The sequence below is a fragment of the Eptatretus burgeri genome, chromosome 10 (assembly GCF_056783735.1).
Source record: "Eptatretus burgeri isolate ZD-2024b chromosome 10, Ebu_testis_v1, whole genome shotgun sequence".
Taxonomy (NCBI): Eukaryota; Metazoa; Chordata; class Myxini; order Myxiniformes; family Myxinidae; genus Eptatretus; species Eptatretus burgeri.
In genome coordinates, this window is record NC_140970.1 from 56,600,559 (window position 1) to 56,615,204 (window position 14,646).

The following is a 14,646-nucleotide window of genomic DNA, read 5'->3' on the forward strand; positions in this document are numbered from 1 at the left end:
CACGCATACGGATTCGGATTGCCTACATTCGTGCACCAAACCACGCCTCCCTAACTTCATTTGTTTACGCACGAAAAATTAAGGTTGGATACTTTTTGAACATACCTCATATATATATATATATATATATATATATATATATATATATATATATATATATATATATATATATACCTATACACATATATACCTATACACATATATACCTATACACATATATACCTATACACATATATACCTATACACATATATACCTATACACATATATACCTATGCACATATATACCTATGCACATATATACCTATGCACATATATACCTATGCACATATATACGTATACACATATATACCTATGCACATATATACCTATGCACATGTATACCGATACACATATATACCTATGCACATGTATACCTATGCACATGTATACCGATACACATATATACCGATACACATATATACCGATACACATATATACCTATACACATATATACCTATACACATATATACCTATACACATATATATATACCGATACACATATATACCTATACACATATATACCTATACACATATATACCTATACACATATATACCTATACACATATATACCTATACACATATATACCTATACACATATATACCTATACACATATATACCTATACACATATATACCTATACACATATATACCTATACACATATATACCTATACACATATATACCTATACACATATATACCTATACACATATAGATATATATGTATATATAAAAGCAGTGTGTGATTTCACAGTGCAAGCTTACGAACCGTGCTTCCCCATTGTCTCAGGTCGCTCACCGACATTTGTTTTTTCATTTATTTATTTTCATTCATTTTTTTCATTCATTTATATTGTCATTTACGGATGCTTTCCGATGGTTCTGTGATTTTGTTTTTTCCTGGTGTATCGGCTTCGATGTCCGTCGGCACACAAAATTACTGCGCTTCCCCATTGTCTCAGGTCACTCACCTGCATTTCATTTTTCATTTGTTTATTTTCATTTAGTTATAACTATTTATTAATATTTTCATAAATGGTTGTCTGATTCTGTGATTTTTCCGGTTTACCTGCTCTGATGTCCATCGGCATGCAAAATATCATCTTTCTACATCTCCCGGAAAGTACCAATCTTTAATATCAGTCAGTGAGTCAGTGTTGAAAAGATATATACATATATATATATATATATATATATATATATATATATATATATATATATATATATATATAATTTCTTTTTTTTTTTACGCAATTGACCCCCAATTGACCCTGATGATTGGCCATTAAGCGATGAAACCGGTCCGGTAGCTGAGGGGGTGTGCAGCATTGGGATTCTCATGTGTGTACTTTGTGTGAACATCTTTATCGTTGTTGAAGAACTCTAGGGAGGGTTCAAAACAGCTGAGTGCTTACCTTGTGTAGGTCTTCTTGGGTTGCTTTATGCAGCTACTTTTGCTGTAGGAGTGTGGGAGGGGTCAATTGTTTATATAATCCTAGCCACCTGGATTTAGTTGATTCGGTGAGAGCTGATTGGCTATTCCCTCCATTCACTGTTGAGAGATGTGGGTGGGCCTTTCTTTGTTTATATATTGACTGCTTTTGGTGTTTGCACGTGGTACATGCTTGGGAGCCTCATTCGTATGCATTGCTGTTTGTGCTTTCGCTGATGATTCGCCAATAAGTGATGAAACCGGTTCGGTAGCTGAGGGGGTGTATAGCATTGGGATTCTCATGTGTGTACTTTGTGTGAACATCTTTATCGTTGTTGAAGAACTCTGGGAAGGGTCCGAAACAGCATAGCACTTACCTTGTGTAGGTCTTCTTGGGTTGCTTTATGCAGCTACTTTCACTGGAGGAGTGTGGGAGGGGTCAATTGTTTCTATAATCCTCGCCACCTGGATTTTGTTGATTCGGTGAGAGCTGATTGGCTATTCCCTCCATTCACAGTTGAGAGATGTGGGTGGGCCTTTCTTTGTTTATATATTGACTGCTTTTGATGTTTGCACGTGGTGCATGCTTGGGAGCCTCATTGGTATGCTTTGCTGTTTGTGCTTTTGCTGATGATTCGCCAATAAGTGATGGCACCGGTTCGGTCGCTGAGGGGGTGTATAGCATTGGGATTCTCATGTGTGTACTTTGTGTGAACGTCTTTATCATTGGTGGTGTTTGGTGTTTTATTGATGTTTGTTCTGTTTTGCCAAGTGTTGCTCTGAGTGATTTTTCATTTGTTTGTCTGTCTGTCTGTCTGTCTGTGAGCAGGATATCTCAAATAGCTATGGATGGATTCAGACAAAACTTGGTGGACAGGTTGGGGTGTGACGAGGACGAATTGATTAGATTTTGGTGAAGATCATGATCCGGATCTGGATACTCGAATTTTTTTTAACTTTTCCAGTGATTCTTCACCTCTGAGAGATAGAGCCAACAATGATATCTGGCACGGTATCTGAAAAATGAAATTTTCTGCATTGGTTGTGTGTGTGACGAGGACAAATTTATTTGATTTTGGCGACGATCAGGGGGATACTTTCAGCCTGCCATATGTAAGCATTCCACTGAGTGCCGCTCTAGTTCCCAATGTGATTTTGAAGAATTACAAGAACCACAACAACCATGCTGAGCTCTTTTAGACCTGCAATACATCACAGGTCAAAATAGCCCTTTTCTCACATGAGAGCAACGTCGATGTACGACTTCACCTTCCATTGCTGTGGCATCTCTCGTTTACAGATGATGCATACAATTTGGCTGCTTTGTCCATTATCCCTGTTTTTTTTAAATAAAAAAAAAAATATGCACATATATCGATATATCGATATATATACATACATACATATGTAGATATACATGTATATATAAAAGCCTCAGGTTTAAAAAAAAAAAAATTTCACCGAAGGTCTCTTGGGTGATGGCTGATGCCAACCGGATTGCCACCTCCACTAATGACAGCAAGCCCATTTTCTGAAAAAATAAAAAACGGACTCGTGTTTCTAAAGTCTCGACTATGTTTACAAAAAAAAAAAACTTTTCTGCATTTTATCATTTCAGAAAAATCTGTTGCAAAAAAGTGCATTTTAATTGTAGAGGAATATAATGTTTTCAAATACATGTCACTCCCATCAGCAAAGTAACAAATGCTCATCATTGCTATGTTGTGTTTTGCACAGACCGAGTCTGTATGAACAGCAAATATATTGCTTTGTTGTTTAAAAGTTTTCATTGCAATTCTCAGGACCAAACACCTTATTGTTGTTTGGACAGTGAGTGATGCTGTACTCGTTTCGCTATCATTTGACTTGTCATCATTTCAATGATGTGGATGTTGCTTTTGTCCTTGTGTATAGGTTCAGATGTACCAACTTTCACGACTCCTGCACGACCAACATAGGGACCTGCATGACCATCTGGAGGCATTGGACATCGGGCCCAGCCTATATGCCGCACCTTGGTTCCTCACCCTCTTCTCCTCACAGTTCCCGCTGGGTTTTGTTGCCCGCATATTTGGTGAGAGACTTCTATTGATGATAACTCGGTTTCCAAAAGTACTTTTCGGTACAATACTGTCGGTGAGGTTTTTGGGTGGTGATTGCAATGGAGTATTTTTTTTTTCAGGGAACTGGCCAAAGCTTCATGAAAATACTTTCCTCAAAGCCAGTGTGAATGTTTTGCTTTGACGTTTTTGAGATAAATTCAGACAAGAAAATTATTTTTAATGTTGTCCATGTTACTTTTTTTTTTTTAACTTGTGCTGTCTGGAGGAATGCCATCATTTGACCAATTCCCTGAAAAAAAGGGGGAAATGGTCGAAAACGTTTGTTGTTTGCAAATATATTGTTATGTGGAAGAGCGGGGGGATCCATTAGCTGGACTGTGGAAAGTGGAGTATGGTCCTTCTGTTTCGAGTAGGTTAGATTGCCATCTAACAGGCACCTGTCAGAGTAAGTCGTTTGTTACATGTGACGCTGAGGAGGCAGCATATGTAATTTGTTGACAGGGAATACAGTAATTTATTTTGTATGTGTAAACACCTCGTGTTTGTAGGTGGGGCCAGGTGAGCACTTCCCACCACAGAGGGCACGTGTTACAAGTGCTACCAAGCAGTCACGATCTGTTTGGCCAGTGTGTGCCCATTCTGGCAGTGTAATGTGCTATAGGGCTGACAAGAAGATTGTACATTTATTTTTCTTGGTGCTGTCCCCCGTGGGTGGGATGGACCATAGGAGAACTCCGCCCAAGAGGAAGAGGAGGATTCTGCCCAGGAAGAAGAGGAGGACGACGACGACGAGAAGTGTCATGGGGGAGCTTGTGCTGCAGGACATTTGTGTGGTTTTGCTCTGAAGAAGTTTGGGATTGACCCAAGCTGGTATCACTCTGTTATTGAAGAGGAAGGCAGAGGAGAAGCAGAATTGCTCCACATGCACGGACTGCAAAGAAACGCTTTGAGGAGGAAGAAGGGCCGACCAGAAGACCTCGTTTGGAGAGTACACAGAGGGCCACGAGGCCTGATTGAGGAGCTGATCGTCGCTAGTGCTCCTCGTGGCTGGTTAACCTCATCGTTCTCTGTTTGGCGTTCTGCATCTTGGGTGCTACTTGTTGCTGGCGCTGCTTGTGGCTGGTTTTCTTGGTCTTGGGACTGACCGTCACTGGCTCTCGTCGTCTCGCACCTGGTTTCCAAAGCGGGCTGCATTGAGTCCTGTGCCCACCCTGTGCATCGCAGACAAAGGGAAATTCCCACCTGCGTTCTTATCTTGTTGTAAAAGTGTGTTCTGTGGCACCGACAGTGGGTTAGGATTTGTGCTTTGTTTCTCATCCTTGTACATAAGTTTATGTGTTCCAATCGACCTCTTTGTGTCTTTTGATTCGCTTGGTTCATACTGTTTATGACAATGTCTTGTCGACCTTCTTCCCTGTACTTTTCAATACAAAATAAACCCTTTACAAGATAAGAAAACGTGTTAAAGCCATCTGATTTCCATGCGTGTGCCATCGATTTCAACTCATTTGAATGATCTTTGGGGAACGATAAAGTTGCAAAAATATTTCAAGGCAGTGCAATAAGAGACTGTTTGCCAATTTCCCGAGACTTAAGGTCCCGGTGCTGAGGATACCATGTTCATGGGAACTCAGATGTGACAATGTCACTGCAGTATCTCAAGGTGAGTTTCTAATTAATTTATTGGAATAATTTTTGTTTCTCAATAAGAGTTTGGGATTGATTGAACATTGGATACAAGATGGTGGGTGAGGTTTAGAGAAGAGCAGTAGGAGTTAAAGGTTCTCATTGCCTTCTTTTATTCAACTTTTTCACAGACTTGATATTCTTCAAAGGGCCTGAAGTGGTGTTCAAAGTGGCGCTCAGCCTTTTGGGTATCCACAAAAACCTCATCATGCGGACATGCAACTCATTCGAGACTGTGGTGGACTTTCTCAAGAGCACACTCCCCAAACTGAGCATTGTGCAGTTGGAGAAAACAATCAACCAGGTAAACGTCTGATGATCATAACTTGAGCTATAATCTAAATTAAAACAACTGAACAACTTTCATTGTGCAATTTTCCTCTCATCTGTTTTCATTGTTCCCAGATTAAAATATATATATATATATATATATATATATATATATATATATATTTTTTTTTTTTTTTTAAATATATAAATATATATATATATATATATATATATATATATATTGGTACTAACATGCTATTCACATATTATCTTGACTTTTTTCTACACCTACCAGCATGCCATATTCAGCCAAAAGAGCGAGAAAGTGTGACAGGCATGAAACAAGTGGGTAAAAACAAGTATTTCGTCATACAGCCACTAAAGCCTGGTCTAAAATTGTACACAAAAAGAGTGACGTTCATCCTGATTATAACCTGTTTCATGTCAAGTCCAACTTGGCCCATTGTAGATATCACATTTTCAGAAGACGAGACTATTTTCTGGAATACTGGACCATCTTCCCACTAAATTGGCCTCCAAAGCCTCCAGATTGGCCATCATTCCAAGATTTTCCTTGACAGATCCAAGTTTATAACAATGTTCAAGACTTTCATCCATAGCTCAATTAAGTACTGCTCTCCCCTTTGGGCTGGTGACCCTGCCTCAAACCCTTCACATCTTGATTCTGTGGATACCAAGGCCTTCAAAATCATTTGAATCGCCCATGAAGAAGATGAGTCGAGAGGCCTATCACTTTCACATAGCAGACAGGTAGGTGGTTTCTCTGTCTTCGACCAGTCAGGCCAGATCAGATTAGATCTGTGACTTGCTATAGGTACCATGCAAACCTGCACTAACCTGTTCCATGGTCGGGTTGGTGGCGACTAAACCATCTCCCCCACCAAGTTTCTTGGTGAGGAGGGTGTGTGATATGGACAACCAGCAGAATGAAGAACAAAACCTGTCAAAGGGTGGAGGAGCTCCTTGTGAGACAATGGCCATCCATATCTGGTGCCCAACTGTGTCTGCGGACGTCCTCCTGCAGTTGGGATACTTTTTATTAGGAGGTTGGCGGCAGGATTTGCACTCCGGCCACCGTAAAACCCTTCATTCTGCAAAACATTCCAAAAGCATTAAAAAATCTGAAAACCCACTCCGTGGGAGTACCTCCTATGCAGCTTCCCTTCGCAGGGCAGCTCACCGGATGATGGGATTGGGGAAAAACGTTCGGGACCCCCAATCTTTGATGACAGGAGGGAAACCATGGGGTAACATTCCCGTGTCATATTGCGGGAGAGTGTGCCGGGGTGGTGCTGAGGTGTCGTCCACCAGACGGCGGTCTCCTTGGGTTAACCTGAGGCGGTCCCTTCGGGTGGGTGCCTGGAATGTCCTATCCCTAAGAGAGGATGATAACCTGTCTCTGTTATCATCTGAGCTCAAGCGTTTGGACATCGGTATTGCAGAACTCTCTGAGTTTCGGAGACCGGATTGCGGCGAGATCATGGTGGGTGGTTACTCCTACTATTGGTCTGGTTGCTCTGATGGTTACCATACCCAAGGAGTTGCTGTAGCTGTGTCCAATAAACTCACTCCAATGATAATTGAGGTAACACCGGTCAACGAGCGTATTTTGAGACTAAGGAGTCGTCACTCCTTGTGTGTCATTTCCCTGGTCTCTGCATATGCTCCGACTGAGGCGAGTGACCTCACCGTGAAGGACACATTCGATGCCACGCTCAAGTTTGTGGTTGATCAGTGCCCCGGGTGGGATACTCTTCTCATCTTGGGGGATTTCAATGCATCGACTGGAACTGATAGGGATGGTTATGAGACGTGTGTTGGTCCCCATGGGTCTGGAACTGTGAACCAGAATAACAATAAGTTCCTTGATTTTGCAAGAAGTCATGGACTTAGGGTGGCTGATTCATGGTTTCAGCGCCCACAAGCTCATCGCTGGACTTGATATTCCAATGCTGGCGGTTTGGCAAAAGAGATTGACTATGTGCTCGTTAATGGTCACTGAAGGATGAGCCAGAACTGCAGGGTCTAACGGAGTGCTCGGTTCCTCAATCCTGGATACCGACTTGTTGAAGCAACTCTTAAGTTGCAGATTAAATCCAGGAGAATGGTACCATCCCAGCCTAGGCTGGATGTTGGCAAGCTCAAGGATGAGAGGGCAGCTGAGGAGATTGTGAACAGGCTAAGTGGAGATTTGGAAGGTCTGGGTGCTTTGGGGGATCCTGAAAAGTTGTGGAGTGCCTTCAAGACCACCGTCCTTGATGTTGCCGGTTGATATCTTGGAACTCACCAGAGGGCGAAGAAGAATTGTGTCTCTCAAGGGACACTGGATACCATTGATCAGAGTCGCAGGGCCAGGCTGATGACAGAGCTGAGCTGTTCAGGGAGCTGGGGCGTAAAACTGTACGTGCACTGAGGGTGGACAAGGAGGCCTATGTGCAAGGAATCTGTGAGAGGGTAGAGCATGACCTGTGGTCAAGTGATTCACGTCCTGTTTACAAGGGAATTCACGCATTGCGTTCGTCCAAGCCTGTCCCTCGGTGTACTGCAGTTCGAGCAGAGAGTGGTGGGCTTATGACAGAGGAGTTGGAAGTGAAGGTCCGCTGGGCCGGTTACTTTGAGTGGCTGAACCAGGCTGATCCACCAGCTGTCGAGTTGGATGTCAGGAGTATTACTATCCCTCCAATCTGACCCTCCAATCAACTATGGTTCAACTTCGTTTGTGGAAACACAGGCTGTGGTGTACCAGTTGAAATGGGGTAAAGCTCCAGGGATCTGTGGCATCCATGCTGAACATCTCAAGGCTGGTGGAAATGCTGCACTCGTGTCGTTGCATGCAATTATGTGCTCTGCCTGGAACATAGGCATCATCCCAACTGACTGGAAGAGGGGCCTTGTTGTCCCTCTCTGGAAAGGGAAGGGTGATCACCAGGACTGCAACAACTACTGAGGGGTGACGCTGCTCTCAGTGCCAGGCAAGGTCTTTGCTTGGATAATTCTTGATTGGTTTCGCCCACCATCTGCTTGAGCACCAGCGTACAGAGCAGTCGGGCTTTACACCAAAGAGGTCAACGATTGACCGTATCCTTGCTCTTCGTGTCCTCACCGAACGCAGACGAGAGTTTCAGCAGGGGTTGCTTGCAGCCTATGTTGATCTCTGTAAAGCATTTGATTCAGTGAATCTAGATGCCCTCTGGAGGATTCTTGGTCTTCGTGCGGTGCCACCAAAACTGATCAATCTGATGTCTGAACTCTACTCTGGTACTGAGAGTGCTGTGAGATGTGGTGGTATCATCGCTGACTTATATCTATTTGTTACTGGAGTTCGTCAGGGGTGTGTACTGGCCCCCGCACTTGTCAGCACTTGTAAGGACTGGATTATGGGGAGGATGTCGGAGAGATCAAGCTGCGGTGCATCGTTTGGGAACGTCAAGATCTCGGACCTTGATCTCGCAGATGATGCAGTCATCTTTGCGGAGACTTTAGATATCCTTTTGGGGGCCCTCGAGGTGCTGAATGAGGAGTCTGAGCTGCTGGGATTATGGGTTTCTTGGGTAAAAACTAAGATGCAGGCTTTCAATGACATTTTGGCTGCGACTATCCAGTCTGTACCTGTTTGTGGTGAGGATGTTGAGGTCATGGAGAGATTCACTTACCTTGGCAATGATATTCATGTCTCTGCTGGCTGTGAGCCAGAGGTCAACAGACGTCTGGGTTGGGCCTGGGGAGTCATGGATTCACTGGATCATGGGGTGTGGCGCTGCCAGTACCTCTGCGGGAGGACGAAATTCCGAGTCTTTAAGTCCTTTGTGCTTCCATGCTTGCTCTATGGATGCGAGACTTGAATTCTGACCATGGTTCTGAGATGGAGACTTAATTCCTTTGGTACCAGGTCTCTTCGGAGAATCCTTGGCTATCGCTGGTTGGACTTTGTGTCCAAAGAGCGGTTGCTGAGAGAAATTCAAATGAGATTTGTTACCTGCATGGTCCGTAAGCGTCAGTTGCGGCTGAATGGACATGTGGCTTGTTTTCCTGACGCTGATCCTGCTCACCAGATTCTCTCAGCGAGGGAGTCTCGTGAGTGGAGGAGGCCAACGGGCCGACCACGTGCCTCGTGGTTGCAGCAGGTTGACCAGCATCTCAAGGAGATGGGGATGGGCCTGGCATCTGCCTGGGGGGAGGCCAGACGGAGGCCCCTGGAGTACCGGCGGAAAGTGGACGCAGCGACGTGCTGTTCTGGCACATGCCCCCATACCTGACCTGACCTATCTTCCTGGCAAAGGTCTGTCTGCATGCGTGCATGCTCTCACATGCAGTGACATCTACATCCCACTGTTCCGCTCACTCCGAATCTGATTTGTACATGCTGCGGTCCCTTCAACAGAGGGGGAAGGGTGGGGGACGAGGGGAAGGATTGGGAGAGAGAGCTAGGGAAGGGGAAAGAGGGGAGGGGTCGGAGAGAGGCAGAGGGGTGAGGGAGGGAGAGGGTGAGGGTTTCCGGCAGATGTGCGCCCAGTTTATTGGCCATCTGAGAGACAACACACTCATTGATGAATCACAATGCCTGTGAAACACAGAGATGGCAATTTATAGCTGGGTTGGGATTCAAATCCAGGCTACACAGTGAGCATGCATACCTTTCAGTTTTCCTGCCATGATGTGGCAATTCCTTATATTACTTCATAACTGAAAAGATTTTTTCTCATTGTGATCATGTAATTAATTTTGCCTTCCCAGCTCTGGTCTAGAACTGTGGTATCGCAATTGAAACTTGAAGAACGTGCATCAAGTAGCTTCACCACGCAATGCACGAAACGTTTGAAGAAACTTTTACAAGCAAAATATTTATTTTTCATTTGCAGTTATCTCTGCCAAAGTGATGGGTCCTATAATGGAAGAACAAAAAGGAGAATGTCGTAGAAAATAAAATTTCACATTTTTACAGTGCCAGCCACCACCTTCTTTCACAGCAGAGAACAACACGTGGCCAACAACGCCCCTGAACTTTGTTCAAGTCGATCGACATCCAGTATTCACTGACAGTGCGAATATTGTAGAATGCTTGCCAAGTGGTTTAAGCACTCCAGCGAAACGGTCGATAAGAAATGGCTCGCTTCGCATGCGATTATCAATCACCGAACTGTCGTATTAAACATACACCTCCCGGACTTGAGATGCCCGAAATGTCAAATATGCCCGAATTGGAGAAATGAACATTTTTTTAGGAGTCAGAACTGCTTGTAAGTTTGATTCTCGAGCTTAAATTTTGAAATTATGCTTAGTTTACGAGATTCTCGAGGTAATGTGATGTGAGAAAATGAAATAAAACCACGGATGCTGCCATCCCCGTGCGTTTATAGGCATTGCAATGTACCCAGTGATTTGTAGCTATGATGAACAGGCATTTGATAATGTGAGTGAGGAAAGTGAAAAAAATAAACTTTATCGTTCAGAAATCGTTGCGGCTTGTTACAAGTCGAGGCATGTTTGAGCAGGCGAAAAACAACATGGCTGCCTCCGACCCCACCAAAATTACCGAGGATACGCCTTAAGACCCCAAAAAGCGAGGTGGCTGAGGAAGCGCCTGATTCAGTATATAATTAAATAAGGCCGTTAATTATCTTCAAAAGGGGTGTTTTAATTAACCCAAACTCCCAATTTTCACTTCTGCACTTCCTTGGAGTTTTCTTTGTGTGTATGCAAAGTTTCAGGCCATTAGATTTCATGGTTTTGGAGTTATAGAGGAGACACACTGACATTTATGAGTATAGATTATGGCATGTGTGAAAATGAAATAAACCCACGAACACTGTCATCTCCGAGCGTTTATAAGCATTGCAATGTACCCAGTGATTTGTAGCTATGATGAACAGGCATTCAATAATATGAGTAGGGAAAGTGAAAAAATAACCTTTATCATTAAGAAATCGTTGCAGCCTCTTCCAAGTCAAGGCATGTTTGAGCAGACCAAAAAACATGGTGGATTCAGACCTCAGCAAAGATACCTAGGATGTGCCTGAAGACCCCAAAGAGTGAGGTGGCCGAGGAAGCACCTGATAAAGGATATAATTAAATAAGGCCGTTAATTATCTTTAAAATGGGTGTTTTAATTAACCCAAACAACCAATTTTCACTCATGCACTTCCTTAAAGTTTTCTTAGTGTGCACGCAAAGTTTCAGGCCACTGGGTTTCATGGTTTTGGAGTTATGGAGGAGACACACTGACACACACACACACACACACACACACACACACACACACACACACACACACACACACACATTTATTAGTATAGATAGTAGGATAATTCCCCTCCTCTTCCTGAAAAACCGTGGGATATTGAGTATCCATCAACGAATCCTGCCGACAGGACGCCTGGCTTATGTCCATCCGAGGGACGGCACAGTTATTGATGAATTGTTTTGCCTGCAAAGTACCAATCCGACAGTTTATTGCATGTTGGAAATCGAACCCGGACTAGACCACTAAAAGGGAAGTGTGCTCCCCCTGCACCATCCTGTCGGACTCGTTCTAACAACAAACTATGATGTATGTATTTGGAATTTTCTTAACGTGACATTTGTCTCAGTTAGATTGATACATAAAAAGTGACTTTCCGCATCACGAAATTCATTGTGAGGGTGATCTATTATTACATATACGTACTTGAGGTGCGGAGGTACGGTTGAAGCAAAATTTAGAAAAGAAAGAAAAGAGGAGAATATTAAAAAAATCACTTGCAGGGAAAGGGGGAAAAGGAGGTTGCGAGGAGATGAGAGTAGGAGAGGGAATAAAAGGGGAATGTGTATATTTGGGATGGTGAGGGTTCATAAGTTGTGCTATTTATTTGTGTAAATAATAAATATATGGGCTCTTGTTGATTATATTTGTCTTTCAAGAGTCAACTGTAGTTTTACTACAATATGTGAACTTTTCAATGAATTGTGTATTTTGCTTCCATTATAACAGAATGTTAGTTACCGTATACAAATGGAGCTCTGGAATTTTTTGACAAATAAATATGGATAACAAATAAATAAATTTGAGTTCGAATTTTAGCCAAAGGTGGAAGTAATTTTTGAACGTTTAGGAATTTCAGTGTTCTCAGTCGTACAAAGTCGGGCGATGAATATTCAAGCTTCCATGTGTTTTGAGTGCTGTTACAGTATATTCGACTCGTTTCGGCCTTCCAACAATTGAACTACCAAATCGTCCTCAGATGTTCTCAAGGACCCCATTCTTCTCATGTGCCCTCTCAAGGTGATCGATATGGACCTCTCCAAACAGCTGCATGCATATGAAGTGGAATACCATGTCTTGCAAGATGTAGCAGAAGAGACGCTGCCGGCAGCAGAAAGCGACAGACTCCTTGCCCTTGAGCGAACAACTACTCATTTGCGTCAACAAAACCTCGACCTTCTGGAGGAGTTGCAGGTATATAACTCCGACGATGAAGCAAATCTCATTGACTATTTATCACCTTACAAATTCTTATTGTTCTGGAGAAATTGCTTCATGTGCACATGTGCCTCATGTATTATTTTAATTGGTTATTGCTTTTGGAGTAACCCTTAGTTTCATTTTAATCACTTACCTTGTATTTGCCTTAAACTTAAACTCTGACCCCCAACCTCAGCACTGCCATGCACATATCCATAGTCTGGAGGGCACAATTGCCGGGTTGCATACTGAAAGGGAGAAGCAGCAGCGAGCCAACAGTGCCGTTGAACTTGAACGCCTCGCTCTGCTTAACACTGTACAAGATCTTCGCAACAAGCTGGCTACTGCTCACCAAGAGAACCTTCACTTGAATGGACCATTCCATGCTTGGCCGGGGTCATAAGGAGATGACCCAAACAACGGTTAGTCAGGTGCCTGCCATAGGCCTGGCCAGATTCAGTGCTACCATGACTGAGCTTTCTTCCTTGCAAGTTATTGCGGTTAAGACACCGCTTTGATGATGAGCAGAGTGAAACATTGCTAAATGCATGTTGTGCACCAATTGACTGAAAATGGTCATTTTCCTTGCCATGGGTCGGACTCGTGTTTCACCTAATCTTTCTTTGTTGATCTGCTCAAATTTACCAAAGCTTAATCCTTACAACATGCAGTGTCTTCCATTGCAGAATCATGTCAAAACATTTTTTTCCAAATGTGGTCAGCGCGACACCCGACATCTTCTATAAATGTCTTCCACGTGGTCAAAAGCACGACAGTCAACATCCTCAACGTGTCGTGATAATCGTGTCATGTCATTCACATGATCGTTTGGGTTTGCATTTTTCACACGGTGATCATCATGTCATTGCTCCCCTTCCTCATTGTGGTGACCACACCTTGCGGCCACCCGGTGCTCATTCCACACCTCACATTTCTCATCATGGTGGTTGACATTTTGACATCACATTTTGCATTGTGAGCACACTGTGTCATCCATTTTGCAGTGATCATCATGTATTGCCATTTATTTCAAACAGGAAAGTACTCTTTCCTTTGAAAAAGGGACATAATCTGGATGAAGAGCCAAGTGGTGTTTGAGATGGGGAGGATTAGGGCATTTGCCCCAAACTGGTAAGTTGAGTAATTATCACTTCAATACAGTTGAATTTCTGTCCAAGATGGAATGTAGAATGAAGTCATGAAACTGATCCTCATTCTGTACCTGTAAATTTGGGAAACTTTCAAACCCAGCTCAAGAAAAGACACATATCAAGACTTTCATTGCTCTCAGAGTGACGGTCCTTAAACTGCCAGTTTATTTTCATGGTCTTAAAAAAAATCTAAGGTAATTCTTCTTTTTTTTTTCTCCAAACGTAAATTGATGAATATCAATGTTCTCTTACAAAATGCAACAACAATAAATTATTGTTGGACTTCTTCTAAACGATTTTGCAGAGATAATGTTCCAATAGAGGTTTGATCTTACAGGTCTCGTGGTCCAGCGGTTGACCTTTTATTCTACATTGGAGCTTGGCAGGATAGCCTAGAGTTACTTACATTCATCTTTGAGCTATGTTTCCTGGGTTTTAATCTCAACCCATCTATACACTGCAACACTGGTGTTTTGAATACAGGGCTCAGCATCAATATTGTAATGGTCAATGGGGTCTCTAAGACCGCCGGGCAGATAGGGGATGAG

The 14,646-nt window shown here is 43.0% G+C and overlaps 1 protein-coding gene across 3 annotated transcripts in view; it reads left to right on the forward strand.

Annotated features, from left to right (window-relative positions):
- Nucleotides 1–14,391, forward strand: part of LOC147018631 (TBC1 domain family member 1-like) — a 121,484-nt gene extending 107,093 nt beyond the window's left edge. For all 3 annotated transcript variants that reach the window (XM_085898502.1, XM_085898503.1, XM_085898504.1), the window contains 4 exons: nt 3,384–3,543; nt 5,350–5,522; nt 12,768–12,941; nt 13,144–14,391. In XM_085898502.1, coding sequence (XP_085754628.1) covers nt 3,384–3,543; nt 5,350–5,522; nt 12,768–12,941; nt 13,144–13,350 — 714 coding nt within the window. In that variant the 3' untranslated portion in view covers nt 13,351–14,391. The remainder of the gene's footprint in view (nt 1–3,383; nt 3,544–5,349; nt 5,523–12,767; nt 12,942–13,143) is intronic.
- Nucleotides 14,392–14,646: the final 255 nt, after the last annotated feature.